Source organism: Phoca vitulina, unplaced genomic scaffold, assembly GCF_004348235.1.
Source record: "Phoca vitulina isolate PV1807 unplaced genomic scaffold, GSC_HSeal_1.0 scaffold8, whole genome shotgun sequence".
NCBI classification, from domain to species: Eukaryota; Metazoa; Chordata; class Mammalia; order Carnivora; family Phocidae; genus Phoca; species Phoca vitulina.
The window spans coordinates 46059041-46076675 of record NW_022589711.1 but is presented as its reverse complement, the minus strand read 5'-3'; the positions used below and the strand labels follow the sequence as shown (position 1 = coordinate 46076675).

The following is a 17635-nucleotide window of genomic DNA, read 5'->3' as shown; positions in this document are numbered from 1 at the left end:
GGTAGTAAAATATACATAATGTAAAACTTTTTAAGTTCAGTGGCATTAAATAAATTCACATTGTTGTGCAACCACCACCACCGTCCATCTCCAGAACTCTTTATCTTGTAAAGTGAAACTCTGTACCCATTAAATAATAACTCCCTATTCCCTCCCTTGCCCCAGCCCCTGGCAACCATCATTCGACTTTCTGTCTCTATGAATATGGCTACTCTTGGTACTTCATATAAGTGGACTCCTATTTGTCCTTTCAAAACTGACTTATTTCACATAGCATAATGTCTTCAAGATTCATCCATATTGTAGTATGTTATCAGATTTCCTTCCTTTTTGAGGTCAAATAATATTCCATTGTTTGTATAGACCCCATTTTCTTTATCCTTTTATCTGGACACTTGTGTTGCTCCCATCTTTTGGCTATTGTGAATAATGCTGCTATGAACATGAGTATAGAAGAATCTTTTCACATCCCAGCTTTTAATTCTTTTGAGTATATATGTAGAAGTAGGATTGCTGAATCATATGGTAATTCTATGTTTAATTTTTTGAGGAATTGCCATACAGTGACTCCATCACTTTACATTCCCACCAACTGTGCACAAAGATTCTATATGAGGCTTTCTTTATTGCATAGGTTGGGTCTAACCCATCTGTATTCCCAGCTTGAGGTCACTAGTGACTCAGTCTTCCTGGAACCTGCCAGGCCTCTCACTTTCCAGCACCTACTTGCAGCTTCCTTAGAGATGTAGTTTGCTCCCACCACTTTCTTGTCCTCTAGCAGATTCCTTTGGTTTTTGACAGGGGCTCACCTTTGACATCCACAGCTCACCCACAGTTCTCTCTGGGACTGGTAGCACTCTGCATGATGCCCAGGGTGACACCCACCCTGAGGACTGCCCACATGGTGGGATGGGAGCCAGGCCTGGTTAACAGCTGCGGCAAACACTAGCTTTGTCATCCTGCCTCCTGCCCCATACTGGTCCCCCCGCAGATGCCCCTACCCTGCTTCATTCCTTGGTCTTAGTTTCCACTGCAACTGATCATGTCTGACAATATAAATGGACAGAGTAGTATTTCATCTTGAAGATGAAGATGTTCAGGATCCATTAGAGAACTCCCCAAAAGAGAAATATAAGAGAGTTTGGATAATATTGGGGGGTTGCAGGCTCAGAACAAAAAACCCTCTTATATCCCTCCACCATGAAGTCAAATGGTCAAGGCCTCTCACGGCATCTTTGTGTAATTAGATAAAAATGCCCTTTTGGGATCAGGTATAGAGCTCAGCTAAACGACCGAACATTACGCCATATTCTCTGGGCACAGTCAGCCTTATGGATACATGATGTGGTGAACAGGTCCCGTCTCCTCCTCCAGGTCCTGGAAGACACACAGCTCTGCAAGCAGAGCTAATGCTGATTTTCAGCTCCCACTTGCCCCTGGTGATAACTATAAGCAGTAGTTCTGGGCTGTTGATGTTTCTAACATCCATTCCTTCTGCTATTACCACCTTGTGGACAAGGCATTTACTGATCATGCTGGCAGGAAGATTTTCTCTGAAGACCATAAACTAAAGGTCTATTTATCACTCACCTAGTGATCCAAGAGCAGACAAGGGTCTCCTTGCATCAGGCAGGAAGGCAACCCAGAAACCACTGGGCTATCAACCCAAATACCAAAGCCATGGCCCTGGCTTCCCTCACCCAGTTCCACACACACACAACCACACAGAGCGTCTCACCTGAGCCACCTCTTCAAAGTCATCGTGCCTCTTCTGCAGGGCCCGGGCTCGATGCAGCGACTTCCCAACCCCGGTGTGTTTGCTGAGAAAGGCCTCACCGTGGTTTTCAATCCAGTCCAACACCTGGTCAGGGAAGGAGGACAGAAACAATGACTCCCTGGCAGAAGGAAAGCCATGTGACAACATGAGCGACCGCCAGCATCCTAGAGTTCCCATCCCCATCAGAAAGCAACAGTCCAGCTGGACATGTTCAGCCCACCATCGATCCAGGGATTTCACTACTGTCACTGGTCATGTAACAGTCCACCCTGAACTAAAGTCAGCTCATCTTTGATCTCCAGGATATCCCCTCGTTACATTTCAGCTTTCCCAGCCTTAATGAGTCCATTATTTTAAACAAGCTACACAGACCATCAGGCACAGTTTAAGCCCCTCACTACCTTTACTCCACCCACATAAAGTCAGGCACACTGGCGGAAAATTAGGCAGCATCAGGTCAGGGCGATTCCTTGGCCCTCACGGCCTACTCATCCCTCACTGCCCCATAAAAATGCTCACAGCAGAGGCAACTAATCATGGGGCCCCTGCCTCCTTGCGCTCCTGGGATTCCCTTCCTGATCTTGAGAGGAAAGTCGGCACTGGTTAGTCCCCACCTGGCTGCCCCAGAGAGTGATCACCAGGACAACTGTCCTTTGTGGCTTCCTTCCTTCCACCCCTCTCCTCCGATCAGCACCAACCTCCCAACCAAATAAATCAAGGTCTTTACATCCTAAGGCCTTTAGTATCTATGATTCTCTTTGGGGAAGAAGTGGAGACCCCATGTTTTTCTAGGCTTAAGACCTAGTGATTTGGCCTTGGGACATTTTCCTTGGTATTTAGAGAAGATGGAACAGCCATAGAGGGATGAAGAGGGGATGCTAAGAAGGTGAGAAAATAGGAGGGGCACTGGACAGGGGAAGCCGTGAAGTGGAGGGAGGACTAAAGCCTTTAACATCTATTTTGCATTCACGCTGATGGCCTAACAAACACATGGGGTGCCTCCCAGGGAGAAGGGAAGCAGTTCACCTCCTGGTCTCTGAAGAGTTGGCGCTCAATAAAGCAGGTGGCCACAATTAAATCAGAGTGTACAGCCACACACCTGTTCGAGATCTTGCCAAGACAACTGAGCTCACTCTGTTCTGGCTATTCTGGACTTAACCTGAACATCTGGTTAATGATGTACAAGCCTTCTCAGATTCTAGAGGACTTCCTGGAAAAATGATTTAGATGAACTAGGCCTGTTTATTTATTTATTTTTAAGATTTTATTTATTCATTTGAGACAGAGATACAGAGAGAGAGAGAGAGCAGGAACACGGGGAGAGGCAGAGGGAGAAGGAGAAGAAGGCCCCCTGTTGAGCCAGGAGCCTGATGTGGGGCTCAATCCCCAGACCCTGGGATCATGACATGAGCCGAAGGCAGACGCTTAACCATCTGAGCCACCCAGGCTCCCCGGGCCTGTTTAAAAGGATGTTTTAGGGGTCCCTGGGTGGCTCAGTCAGTTAAGCACCTGCCTTCGGCTCAGGTCATGATCTTGGGGTCGTGGGAGTCTGCTTCTCCTCTCCCTCTGCCCCTCCCTCCGCTCTTGCATGTGCATGTTCTCTCTCTCAAATAAATAAATAAATTCTTAAAAATAAATAAATAAAAGGATGCTTTAGTCCATTCCTCTGTTACTTCTACGGACTGCCCTGTGGCAAGCAGACAGACCAAATCATTCCATTGACTACAGGCATGGGAGTTCTGGCTCCAAAGAATCTAGCCTTTGGCTTCACTGCCTTTAACATTTGAAATAAATTACACCTGCAATTGTGCAAAGTATAGAAGACTTCCAAGTCTTCAGTGACACTATCACAAAGCTCACAACAAAATTGGTATTGGGTCAGAGAAATGTACATACGAATATAAAAATGAGATTTAACAAACATCCACTTAACAAAATTGGAATGTAAGATAATTGCCCATTAAAAAGGAGAAAATAAAGGCTTCTTAGAAAATGACTATATAAACATTGGGTGTAGAGAATTAACTATTTTATATGACAAGTTCTGGCAATATATGTTTTTAATATTCTGGAGGCATGTCTATGAAAAGAAATTGCAGTAGTAAATGAACTGGATTTTTACCTTTTGCAAATACTGAAAAGCAGCACTGAAAGGAACTCTAAATGTTCCTTTCTTAGAAGAAATAAGAGCCCACAACTCTCTAGAATTATGTATGGGGAAATTTCAACAACAACAACAAAAATCAGGAGAGTGCATTTTTACTTGACCTGACACAATGTGATCCCACAATTTTCTATTGTAAAGAGGATGATGAGCATCAGCATGCAAGGTCAAAGATAAATATTTCTAGTCACAAAGTTTTCCATGTATTGTGTACCATGGATGATGCAGCTTTGCAATTTTTATGCATAGTTAAACTTATATTAATACCATGAAGTGAAGCTTATGGATAATTTTGATAATTTTTATATACAAAAGAGCTGTCTTGTGGCTTTTCAAGACTGCTTCGGTATTTATGACAGATTTTCAGATTCCAATTATTTTTTTATTTAGTTGTGAGCAGTTAAGTGTGACCTGCTTGCCTGGTAATGTTTTAACGAGTTTATTTTATTTCATTTCATTTTGTATCTCTAGCTTTAATAAAATTTGTTATGCTAAAACAAATTGGTTTAAGAGGAAAGCTTTCCATCTACTAGTTTGCAAATGGTTAGCTTTCATACTCCCTGGGGGTAATTTCACAAATTGTGAACTTCTCTTAAAAAGCAATTTGTGTTCTATTTAAGTTCTTTTGCTTTCTTTAAAATGTCAATTCATTGTCAGTTAATGACCCTTAAGTTGACTTAATTAGTTCTACCTTAACCTCTTAAAAATCTATTATTCATATTCACTAGGTTTTTATTAGTTTAAACATAACTTTGATTGCTCTGTGATGTTATATTGTCTCCATTTAGTCCAGCTTCTGTCATCAGAACCGAAGCTTTGGGGAACCCATGAGCAACCTCAGTGAAGATGCAGAGACTGCGTGGAAATCAATTTAACAAATAAGAAGGCAAATGATTTAGGATGTGAACAAAATTACTTTAATAATCATAGAGACTGAAAAAGTACCTGAGGATAGAGAAACATAATCACAACATGAGGTATTGTTTAAAATGCTGATTTCTGACCATTTTGTTTCAGACAGTTCATTTAGAGCCAACCTTGTTTGACACACATTTAGACCCCATGCTCTCCTGACTCTGATTCCATGTCCCCCAGTTCTGGGAGAACAATCTAGCTTCTCCCGTAGATTGCACAGCAGAGAAATGTGCTTTCTGAGCAGACACCAGCAGTGCCTGATAATTACATGACACCCCGTAAATTAATGTGCAGCATCAGAAGGCTGGATATCCTACAGTTTCTGGTGCATCCCAGACTTGGGACATGACTGGTTGAAGAATAAACTGCATTTCTAGCCAAATCCCTGGAACCCTACTGAAGCACCTGCACCCATCAAGGTGCCCCTCATTAGCTATCTTTGTTTAACTTCTCTCAGCTACAAAATTTTATTTAAAATAATCAATTATTAATTTTAGTCAAGATAGTACAGGATGATAGTTAATAATACCTATTAATGGCTTTGAATTGGTTTTTGACTGTTTCCAACATAGAAGGTTTTATTTTTTAGTTTTTGCCTGTGGGTTCTTCAGGGAGCAATGAAGCACATGTGGGATGTGAATATCGCTGGATTCAAACAGATACTTACTAGTCCTATTGTGCCCTAGTGCTGGGCACTAGAACAGCCCAGGATGCAGTATTAAACAAGGCAGGCAGGGCCCTGACTCTGGGAACTCAGTCTATATCGGGAACAGGCATTGGACAGGAGATCACATAATTATTTGTGATCACACATTAATTGCAATGGTGGGAGTGCCAACAGTTAGGGAAGGCCTCTCTGAAGAAGTGAGTTACAGCTGAGTGCTGAGGGAGAGTAGGACTTAACCAAGCTAGGAAGGAAAAACATCAACATGGCCTGAGTAGGGGTAAGCAGGTAATGAGTCCAGAGAGGCAGGAAGCAGACATGCTGAGCCCTGGTGTGCCCAGTCAGATTCCAGGGCTTGTCCTAAGAGCCACTGAAGGGCTGACCTGCATTTGAAAGTTACTACTTTTGCTTGGTGGAGAATCAGAGGAAGGTAAGAGTAGAGGTGGGGTAACAGGACGTTATTGCAGAAATCCTGACAAGAGGTGATGGTGGCTCAGAGGAGCCCAATGGCAGTGGCCGTGGAGAGACAGGTGTGAGTAATATTAGGGAGAGAGAATGGCCAGGATTTGGTGGTTAGGTGTGGGGGCAACAGAGGTGCAGGTAGAGGGCTGACCCCCTGGGGCATGGCTTGAATAACCGTGTGGAAGGAGGATCTGGTCACTGGTGCAGAAGCAAATGAGTTATGAGGGACAGCACAGAGATAACAGATTTTTCTTGCTTTCTTTCCATTTTCATAGTCATGCTCTGGTTCTGATAAATGACAGGTATGCCTGTGAACTTGAGTGGGAAGGAGCACCCAATGATAGTGGTCAATCTGATTCGGGCAAGATGTGCCCTTAGTTTCAAAGGAGCAATTTTATACCCTCAGGTTTAAAAATAAGTTATAAGTGGTTAATATAGTTGGATCCTAAAATTAACAAATTAGGGACACCAATCCGTTTGAAAAACACAAACTTTGGCTTAAATGGAATTAACCTGTGCATTCTTTTTTTTTAAAACATCTTTCAGTATGTATGTATGTATGTATGTATGTATGTATTTATCATGTTATGTTAATCACCAACCTGTGCATTCTTGAAGGGGCATTTCACCGGGACATAGTTTTTGAGGGGCCCCTTAACCGGACATGCAAAGTCCTCTGTGGCCACCCCACCCCCTCTCAACCCCATCTCCAGTGAGTCCCTGCCTCACCCTTGAATCCCCCCCAAAACTGTTTTTGTTTCGTGAGTTCTGCTCTCACTACTTTTAACTTCAACTGAAATGTCCATACCCTTCCTTCTCCCTGTCTCCGCCTCCCAGCCTCCTTCCTACTCATCCTTTAAGCACCACCTCAAAATCACTAGTTCTGGAAAGACTTCTCTTTAATAACCCACCCAGGATGGGGGTGGTGTCACTCTTCCCTGATTCTGTTCAAACCACAATTACTGCCTCCAGGCCTGTTTCTCCCACAAGACCCTGACCTCCTTGTGATTCCCAGACTCACAGCACAGCGTGGTTTGTTGCAACATGTTGAATGGCTCTCAACTCCCGCTCATCCCCACCACACAGCTTTGGGGTGAATGCTCCATGCTCTCCTTCTTCACTCTGGCGTCTGCACCCAGAGGTTTCCCCTTGTATGTGTGTCTCCACCCTCTCCACTGCCCCACCGGGCAGGTGGTTAGCTCCCGAGCTCAAGGAGTGTGGGATTTTCACCGCTGTACCCTATCCTTCCACCATCCTCCCACCCCCAGCATCCCTGCTAGCATTGCACATGCAAGAGATACCCAGCAAATGCTTATACCCATGAGCCGTCGAGTGCAAATTTGGCTGAGGCACCTGTCCCACCATCTTGAGAGAAGCTGGGCCACCTCATTCAGGAAGAGACCAGATCTGTGCCCTGTCTTTGGGAACAAAAACCCAGGACTTCTGGCCACTACAGCAGGCAGGCAGTTTTAAAAACAACTTGTAAAGCTCTTCCTCCTTTCTCATGCCCCAACTGTTCAACCAGAAATTAGTCCTTTTCCAGAACAGTCTTTTCCAAGAGAGAAGCTCACATCCTGAACGGGACGCAGGAGCCAATCTAACAGCCATTTTACATAATTCCCTAATCACCCCCTTTCTTCCTCATCTAATTGTGTTTATTCCAACGAGCACACAGCCAAGGCAGGGTGCTTTTCAGGGTAGGAGACAGTCCTTTCTAGCTGCTAGGGGGAAGAGAAAAAGTCCTTTTGAAGAGAACTATTGATATTTTTTCTGAACAGTGGCCATGAATGCAACTGAGTTAATGGGAGAAAATCGAGGGCCTAGCGGCTTGCTCTCCCAGAGCTCTTGATTTTTTGGGCTCTTCTAATGTGACAGAACCTTAGTGTTAGAGGAAACCCACAGGGTCATTCAGACCAATACATGAGGCCCCTGCACTTAGAGATATCCACCTTTGAAGTTTTAAGTTCATATCTAAGCTCTACCTACATATAAAAGTATTTTGGGCTCCAAAAGCATCCATAAAATGTGGCACCATCATGATCAGCATAACTTATAGACACCATCCTTGGGATCAAGAGGAACCTGGGTTCTGGTCCCAGGTCTGCCCTTAACCAGCTGTGACCCAGCTGGGTGTGCACCTTCTCCTCTCTGGACCTCACTGCCTCAAATGAAAACACCAGATCAGACCATCTCCCTAAGTTTTCCTCAACTGAAATATTTCATTATTTTTTTTATATGGAGGGTATAGCAGCTCCCCTCCTCAGATGAAGAGATTATTGTCTGTGGAGGGTTTGCTCTTTGTTAAGCACTACGCCAGGGCAATTGGCTCATCACCTCATCTGTTTTATCTCACCCCACTGCTTAGCTGCAAGCCTGAGAGTCTTTCTTATTAGCCCTTTCTTGTACACTGTTTCCACCACAACCACAAGCCACCATCTTTCCTCCTTCGCCCTGCAGCCCTCTAAGTGGTCTTCTTCCTTAGACTCGTGACACTCCCATCCACTCATTAGCCGGAATAGTTCTTTTTTTTATTTTTTAAAAAGATTTATTTATTTATTTATTAGAGAGAGAGCGAACATGAGCAGGGGGAGGGGCAGAGGGTGGAGGAGAAGCAGACTCCCCGCTGAGTGCAGAGCCCAAAGCAGGGCTGGATCCTAGGACCCTGGGATCATGATCTGAGCCGAAGGCAGACGCTTAACTGACTGAGCCACTCAGATGCCCCAGCCAGACCTATTTCTTTAAACATAAATCAATTCACGACATTCCCTTTACTAAAAACTCTACCATTGTTTCCTACCACACTTAGAAAATCTAAATGCTCTTCATAGCTTATAAGGTCTGCTTTGATCTGGGCCCTTTTCTTCAAACTTCTTACCCTTTTGTCCTCTCTATTCAGTGGCCACTTTGGCCATTCACCCATTTTCGGGAATGCCCCCAGCTCATTCTTGTGTCAAGGACTTCGTAGATCGCATTTCACACGTCTGGAACCTCTTCTTAAACACACCCCCCCAGCTTATTCATTCAGCTTTCTGCTCATACATCACTGGCTATCACTATAGGACATATGACACATTCATGTGTTTGTGGTGGTGTTTTCTCTCTACCTCCTGAATGTAAGCTCCACGTGGACAGGGGCTTTGTTTGGTTCACAGCTGGGCTTTCAGAGAGCATTCGCTGCATAAATGAGGGAATGAACTCATCCCATCTGGTTTGAGAACTTCCTCTGTGATTAAAGGAAATGGAGACAATTTATGAACACATGTGGAATCAGAATCCCAACTCTCTGATTCCCACATCTGGCTCCCCCTGATCAATCATCTTATTCAACACAGGTCACTAGGCTTGCCTCCTGGTTTGATCCACAGTAAAACAAGCAGGAAGTTTTTGTTGTTTTAAGTAAACTGAAGAACTCCTCCCTCTCAGCAACTCCCCCCCAGCCCGCAGCGTCCTTGCTCCTCAGAAAGCCATTATTCAGAGACCAGTGAAAAAGAGCGCACACACAATCAGCCACCTACAACGCATTTTGTTCTGCTAAAGGCTCGGGTACACACAGTGTGCGAGAATACGCAGGACAGTGCATCACAGCATGACCTCTTCCTCCTGGCACAGCACAGTGAATGCTAGCGGCCCTCACAAGGCCAGCACCACCCGCTCCCATCGCCTGAGCCCCGATAGCACGGAGGCGCCACTCGAAATGCCCAATTACCAGCAAGTCATTTGCTGTCCCTTCTTTGGAACAATCATGATCAAAAGAAATGTCTTGCTATGGCAGGAGAAGCCATCATTTTTCTGAGAAGCATCAGCTGAAACTCATTAGCAGTGTCTATTCTCCTTCCCCCGAGAATTGGGGTCCCTTCACCTGACAGACCAATGCTGGATAGAAGCTGGCCAGGACACCCGAAGCCCTAAAGTTTCAGCTGCCTCCACCCTGCAGCAGTCCACTCCCAGCCAGCCCACACCTGTGCCTTCCCAACAGAGCCGGGGCTGGGGTGACTGCAACTTGGCTTTGTCCTTGACCCCTCCCTGAAAGAAACTCCTCGCCCTGGTGCCTGGATGCCTATTTATGCTGTCACCATACTTCTCATCACCAAGGCTTGGATCTCTTAAATCAGAGGTTCTGGAACTTCAAAGTGCTTATGAATCACCTGGGGTTCTTTTTAAAACATAGGTGAGGAGGTTCAGGACACACTCCCCCCCCGACGGAATGTGCCACTTTGGCATGTGGATTATTTTGAGCTGAAGGCACTTGAGACCCTGTGGCCTCAAGAGAAACTTTGTATCCCCCCTTAACTACACAGAAGAATCTAAATTGCAGGTCTTTCCCAGAATAAGGGTTATTAGCAAAGATAAATTTTATCTGAGTGACCCATCTGTATGGCAGGGCAAACATCTAATTACCAAACATCTGCTCTTCTTATGGCCCAGGTGAAGTGCATTCCTTTCCTCTGGAATCCCAGGCCCCTACCCCCTTCTCCATAGTTCAGAAGGATATATATACCTCATTTTGCCTGTCTTTGGAATTTCTATGTTTCTGTGGATTCCCCATACGTACGCCTATTAAATTTAATTTTCTCCTATTGATCTGTCTCATATCAATTTGATTCTTAGTTCAGCTAGGAGACAGCAATTCTAGGAAGGGATTTCCTCTCTTTGCCTCCCAGGCCCCACTAGCCTCCCAGCCCTCAATCTTCTCACCAATAAGATGGGAACCAAACTATCACCTGCCTCAGAGGGAAGGTTAAATAAGAAAAGGCAAATGAAGAGATTAGATGCTCAATCATGTGTACTCAGATGATGAATCCTGAGCTTTAAACCACACAACTTTTATAGGCACATTTAATTCCAGTAACAAAATCTCAGGGTTGGAATCCAACCCTCTCTCTGATGTTTGAACCCTCTCCGCCACATACCCAGTAAGTAAGCAGTTGGCATTTCAAATTTTGCAGGTGGTTCTCCCTTCTGTGTGTGTTCCCTGATCTCTCTGGGACTACATCCTGAGTGCTTTCCTTCTTAGATGCTTTAATCCTTTCTTAGAAGAAGAGTTCATTTCTAGACCCATCATCATTCTGGTCACCAATCATTCTGTGTGCAACCCAAAGTGCTCATCTTTTATTATGCAAAGCTGTCAACTGGATCATACAATGTCCAAACTGGTTTAGATTAAGGGGGCACAGTCACTATAGCTAGTAAAAGATTGAATATCTGCAGTTTAATAAAATTACTCTCAAATATCTGCAGTTTAATAAAATTACTCTCAAATCCTTTTTACATATTCTTTGGCAGGCAGGAGCTGACATAGTAAAACCTGTAATTCTCCATGTGAGGCTCCAGAAAAACTGATAGAAACAGGTGAGATTCATTTGTAGTACAGGAACTATGGACTTGAATATTAACACAGTCATTCAGAAGGGAAAGTCACTGAGCCTGATAAATTCTGCCATCACTGCCCCTCATTCGCTCACCTGACTGGACTGCTTATAAGGCATTGTTTTTAAGGGAGGGCCTTGGAGCCTCAAACATCACTGTCCCACCCATACCAGCGAGACCACTCCTCACCCTTTCTGCCTTACCTGCCACCTGCTCTGCCAAGAGTGGGCACCCCGTTAGACTCCCTCTTCCCTGTCCCCTGCCTGTCACTTAGCTCTCTGCTTCCTGGCCTTCCCCGGGAACACCATCTCCATCTCCTCTGCCTGAGCTCCAAGAACCACTGCCATCCCACTCCAGCCACAGGGAACATTCCCTGCTCTGACTCCACTAGCCCATTGTTATTTTGCTTCTTTGGCCCTGAAGCCGGACAGCCGTGTGCCATTCATACATCCTTTGGTGCATATGTCTTCTCTCAAGCGAGGGACCTAACTCCCAGCACAGGGCCTTGCATACAGGAGGCGTACTAAAACATTTCATCAGTTCATTCTTGCAAAAAACAGAGGGAGAAGAAAAAGAGAGGGAGGCAAGCAAGATGGCCTGCGGAGAGTATTCAAAACAGTTGTTCTGGCTAGGGAAAAATGGAATGGAATTTGCACCTATCAGAAAGATCAAGAATCTAGCTACTCCTTGTTCTTCTCGGCACAAAGTCAGGTTTATCTGGGTTGGGAAGCAGTCCCTTATATCCCTGGGAACACACAGGAGTTAGGGGAAAATAAGAGATAGAAGTGGAGATAGGCTGATGTTGTCATGGTGTGCTCTTTTTGGCTCATGCTCAGCGCGATCCCATTCTAAACAGGAAAAACAATAGTACTGAAAATTATTCCGCTAGTGATACTAAAGCAGGTGTGCCCCATCCACACCTTTCTGCCGCTCCATGAAGCCCAGTTCCAGTTTGATCCTTAGAGACTTACTTCCATTGCCTTCAAGCCCAGCAGGGAGAGAAACCTGAGCACATATGTTGGGACTCGAGGGAGAGCAACAAGGGTGATGTGCCAGGCCAATTCTGACTGCAGAGGCTTCAGTGGTATCTCTTTGTCACTGGTGTCTATCCTTGGTTTTCATCTTTATGCTTTACTCTGCTTTGGGCCCTTAACGGGCAAAATATTCCCACTTGGGCAAAGACCATGCCTGGAACTGGCAATGGGGCAAGCAGGCAGACAGGCAGGCAGGTAGAGGCTGGCTCACTCTCCTGCCCTCTACCTCCACCAGCTGGAGTCCCTGTCTCTTTGTCTTCTGTCCCTCCCTTGCCTTCCTCTTTCTCTTTCTCCTTCCATCCCAAGCATGTCAGTTTCTCTGCTCTCTGTCTTCAAATCTCTCTCCCTTTCTTCCTCTGCCCCCCTTGGCTGTCTCTGTCTCCTTCCTCTCCCTGTTTTGGGCTATGTGCATGTGTCCATCTGTCTTTCCCCTCTCTATGGAAGCATGCATGTGTGCTTCCTGTCTCTCTCCCTGTTCTCCTTCTCTGTCTACCTGGCTCCTCTCTTGTGTGGCTTTTCTATAGGATCCCTGGATTGGGAGCCAGAAGACTCAGTTTCTGGTCCTGGCACTACATTAAGGATCTGTGTGGTCATAGCCACATTATTTCACATCTCTGGACTTCAAGTTCCTTCATCATATCATAGGTTAGATTAGATGGTCTTTCAGGTCTTTGACGGCTCTGAGATTTTCTCACTGAATCAAACAGAACTCGGCAGCCTCCCCACCACCCCCCCCCCCCCCCCCCCCCCCCCCGCCCCGCCCCAAGCAATCGCTGTTGTCCAAACAGGAGAATCATGCTGGGGTCCCAACAGCACGAGCACCAGGGGGCGCTCGAGTCCCACCCAGAGGATGTGACTAAGGAACTAGACAACGCTGATGGAGGCTTTACTACCTGCTAGGCAGCCAGGGTGCTCAGCCTTGTACTTGTCTCTCATTCAGTCCACTGAGATAGGTACTATGATCATTCCTGTTTTAGAGGTCACTAAGCAGAAGCACCAGAGGTGAAATGCCTTGCCCAGTCACACGCCAAGACTTGAAGAACAGGTTACCAGGGTGTCTGACTGCAGAGCCAGTGTTCCTACACAATTCTGTATTCTTCCAGCCACTGATGCTCGCTCACGAGCTCTCCACTGAGGCTGCTGAGTAAACATCTCTGGACCCCCCAAGGTGCTCAAGAATCTTGGATCCAGACTATATGGTTCAGTCAATTCTCTCCTCCCTCAAGACACCAACTCTGACTTCTCATGCTTCTGCATATAACTGTTCCATCAATACTCTACTGCCCTGCATACTGAATGGCATATTCTGGTCGAACTGTTCTTTATATTTTCAAATGGGTATGTCTTGAGCCATTCTAACGAACCAGGCATCTTGCCAGAACGTAATGCAGTGCAGTTCCAGGCCCACTGCAGAAGACAGAGCTTTCTGAATAACAGATGAGCACCAGCATACTTTGTGAGCCCTGAGGCTGCATCCTCTACCTTGTCTGTAAATACCTGGGACCCTCAAGACTTTCACATCACTATTCCTGCAGGCAGACTCCAGCTACTCACGAGCAACTACTGCATGGGCTGAGGGGGAGGCTTAAACGGTGTTCACCTCACAGAAACAGAAACTGGGGGTCCTCTGACGACAATTTCAGCTCAAGGCAGCAAATATAAAGAGAACCCCAGCCTCACGTCAGATATAGCCAAGAGTTGTGAGGTGCACAGAGAAGTAGTAGCCGTGGTTTCTACTCTCCAGGAGATACGGAATAGATGAGATGAAACATGCAAAATAAAGATGATAAACCTATAAAGCTTCTGGGAGTCAGGAGACCAAAGTCCAAGTCTTTCACCCTAACTGTTGAGCGCCTTATGTCCAGAAGCCTTCTGAAGCACCAGCTCAGACACCTGCTGGGCACTGATGACTGCCTGGGTATACGGTACGCCCTGGAGACCCACCAGCAGATTCAGCAGCCCCCGCTTCTCCACACTCGCCTGTGCCCCCCGTGCCAGTGTCACTGGCACGGGGAGGGAGGGAGAGCCTGTGTGGGACACCGGGGGAATGAGTTATGTTCCAGAAGTGAGAGTCACACAGCCTGAAAAGAACAATGGAATTACCATCCTGGGGGATTCAGTCCTCATGGAAAATCTGAACCCATCACATCCACCTCATAACATTCTACTTGCTTTTTTGCTCAGTGCCGACCATGTGATCGGTATGGTAGAGATGAACTGATAGCGTCTCAATTCCAGAAATACTCTCATTTTTAAGAGCATGATATAGAATGGCCCCAGGTGTAGTTTTACTATACTTTCTTCCTAGCTTCCGTGTGGATGTCATGGTGGCCACAGAGAAGTCTGGATGCCACCTTCCCGCTGGGGAGGCTTTTGCCTGCCCCTCTCGCAGCCCCTCTACACCTCTCCAGTGCCCATCCTGGCACAACAGCCGCGGAAACAGCAGGAGGGCAAAGAGCACACCAAGGACGTGGCACAACCCGCAGCCTGGTTACCTCCATGAGTCACTCCACATTCACTGAAAGAGTAACAAGCCCGTGTGTGCCTCTGGAGGCTGGCACCTCCCTCTGTCTCAATCACAGATGGACTCCGTGCTCTCCTGTGCTCTGGGATGATGTATTTATCTGGACAGTTCCAGATGGTAGGAGTAGGCAACTGATTCATTTGCTTCTCCATTCCCGGCAGGCCCCACAAGGGTTTCGGAGCCGGGGCCAGCACATAAATGCCCATCTCTGCTGAGGCTGAGGTGTCACCTCTGATGACTCAATCACTTGCCCCAGCCTGGGGCGGCGGGGAGGGGGTGCCTGCAACAAAGTTAGGGCAGCCCAAGACTTGGAAACAGTCCTGAAGGCCTGTCTACTCCCAGGACTGGTCACATGGCGAACCCCCTCCCAGAGGGTGTCACAGCCAGTGACAGGATGCCCTGCTCTCCCTCCACGCTCCCTCGGTCTCAGGGCACCGAGCACTGGGGCCCCTCCCAACAGCAGCTGCGAAGGCCTGTCCAGCTGGCTCTCATGTTCCATGTATATTTTGATACACTTTTTGATTACAGCTGGCCGATTCCACAGAGGGTATACCACAGAGGTAATCACAGAGGGTACAGAGGAGTGTGAAATGTTATTTTATAGGTACAAACTTGAAATTATGTGCTGGCCACAGAAAAGTCTGATAGCATGAGTGCCCCCACCGTTGCCTCTCACAGTGAAATCAGTGAGGAGGTGATGTTAAGCTCCAACTTCAGTTTCCAGCTCCCAACCAGCTCCCCATCCCCCAGAATATCCACACCAGAGCAAAGCTCCCAGGGATCCCCAAGGAGACAGACAGAGAAAGTATGAGGAAAAAGAATGGGCTATTTCATTCAAAAGGCTGTCCTTTCATGGTCAAAATATAACCATTTCTTTATCATTTATGGTAAAGGGAAAAGCTATGACTGGTATAATAACGCAAAAAGACAGACTAAGCCAGAAATAACCTCTAATCATTAATAGCCCATGTTTTAAATCTCATTTGCCAAGTAAAACCTTGCCGAAGAATCTTCCAAAGGCCCTGTACCCCAGCCACCCCCAACTTCAGCAGACCCCCTGCCTCCCCGATTGAGAAGTGAGCTCACGGTGCGTGGTCCAACACTGAGAGTGCTCAAATAAGCCCCGCCCCCGGCCCTGGAGCCATCTAGAAAGCTCCTGCCCGAGGGAGGGTCAAGCTCTTGCCCAAAGACAACCATGCCATGCTCCCCTGATGGAGCCTCCTGCCCCGCACCAGCATGAGCAGGACCATCTGAGGCTGCTTAGGCAGGAAGTCCAGGGGTGGGGCGCAGCTGGGGCCGAGTGGCCCTCTTCCCTCTGCGTGTCGGGGGTTCCCGGGCCTGATCGCCTGCCTCAGGGCCTCGGGGGCGTCTGGCTGCCTGGGATGGGTGCGAGGAGGGGGCAGCGGCCCGGTACCTGCTGCACGTCCTGCTGGAAGACACAGAGCTGCAGCCGCTGGTGGAGCCGCACCTTGCGGTGCTGCCAGATGCTCTCGAGCCGCCGCTGGTGGTGCAGCACCTCGTGCACCACGTCCAGCACCTGGTGCACTGCCTTGGAGTAGTTGGCCGTGGCCGTGAGGGACTCCGCGTTCCCAGGGCTCAGGGGCCGCTGCAGCACATCCAGCAGTGCTTTGCCATCCTGGCTGACCTGCAAGAGGGAGAGGTCAGCTCACGGGAACCGAGGGGCGGGCGGGGCGCGGGGCAGCAATCAGAGTCGGCCCCGGGGTGGGGGATCCCTCGTTAGGACCAGGAATCCTCTGACACTCAAGGCACGCACCAGCCAGAGCGACCCCGGCGTGCAGCCCCTGGCCTGGGGGAGGGGAGCTGCGCGGGCAGTGTCTCTCTCCCCCTTGAACTGGGCAGAGACTCTGCCTTGTTCATCTGTCCCCAGTGCTCAGAACAGTGCCTGGTCCATCATACCTGACACATATTCTGACTGATTCACTGAGTAGGTCAAGCGGCAGAACTGCATTTCAGAAATGAACCAAAATATAAATTGATACCATAAACCTCTCTCCCTCTTTCTTCTTCACTTCCTCTTCCTAGCTCTCAACTTCCAGATATGTGACCAGAGGCAAGTTACTTAACCTCTTTGGGCCTCAGTTTCCTTGTCTGTTAAATAGGGACAGGAATGGGACAACCTCAGAGAGTTGTGGTGAGGACTGAGTGAGTTAACATGTGGAGCGCTCAGGACAGGGCCCCGACAGGGAGGACTGGCTCCTAATTCTAGTTTCACCATCAGCATCTTTATCATCATTTCTCTCTCCTGTCTTCCTTATTTCCTCCTCATGTTCTTTCCTTTATATTTATCCTTCTTTTGCTCTCTTTCTATATAACTTCCTTGTTTTCTCCTGAGAATGGTAATATTCCCATCTTTCCAGAACATGCAGAGTAAGGGAGGGACCCTTCGACTGTAGACACAATAGCTATGCTCTTGCGTTCCCCAACATTCACCCTCAGTGCTGAGACCCGCGGGGGTGACGTTCCCTGTCATTCCTTATTGGAATCTTGGTACAATTACAGGCACCCCTCTTTCTGCAAAGTGGCATCATCTGATCGACACCTGTGGCTCACCAGTGCTGGTCGAGGACCCAGCAGAGCATGTATCTTTCCAATTTAAACCATTGGTGACCAGGGAGTTAGGGGATTTTAAGGCCCTAAGTTAATTTGGTTAATGATTAACTCAAAGTTGGTTTGGAGTTGAAACGGTCTTTCCCTTCTAGCAAGGTGG

At 47.2% G+C, this 17635-nt stretch overlaps 1 protein-coding gene across 20 annotated transcripts in view; it reads right to left on the bottom strand.

Moving 5' to 3' along the window:
- KALRN (kalirin RhoGEF kinase) overlaps window positions 1–17635 on the bottom strand; it is a 641436-nt gene that overhangs the window by 347463 nt on the left and 276338 nt on the right. For all 20 annotated transcript variants that reach the window (XM_032406711.1, XM_032406713.1, XM_032406719.1 and 17 more), the window contains exons 9-10: window positions 16322–16552; window positions 1739–1861 (exon numbers count right to left, since the gene is read on the bottom strand). In XM_032406711.1, coding sequence (XP_032262602.1) covers window positions 1739–1861; window positions 16322–16552 — 354 coding nt within the window. The remainder of the gene's footprint in view (window positions 1–1738; window positions 1862–16321; window positions 16553–17635) is intronic.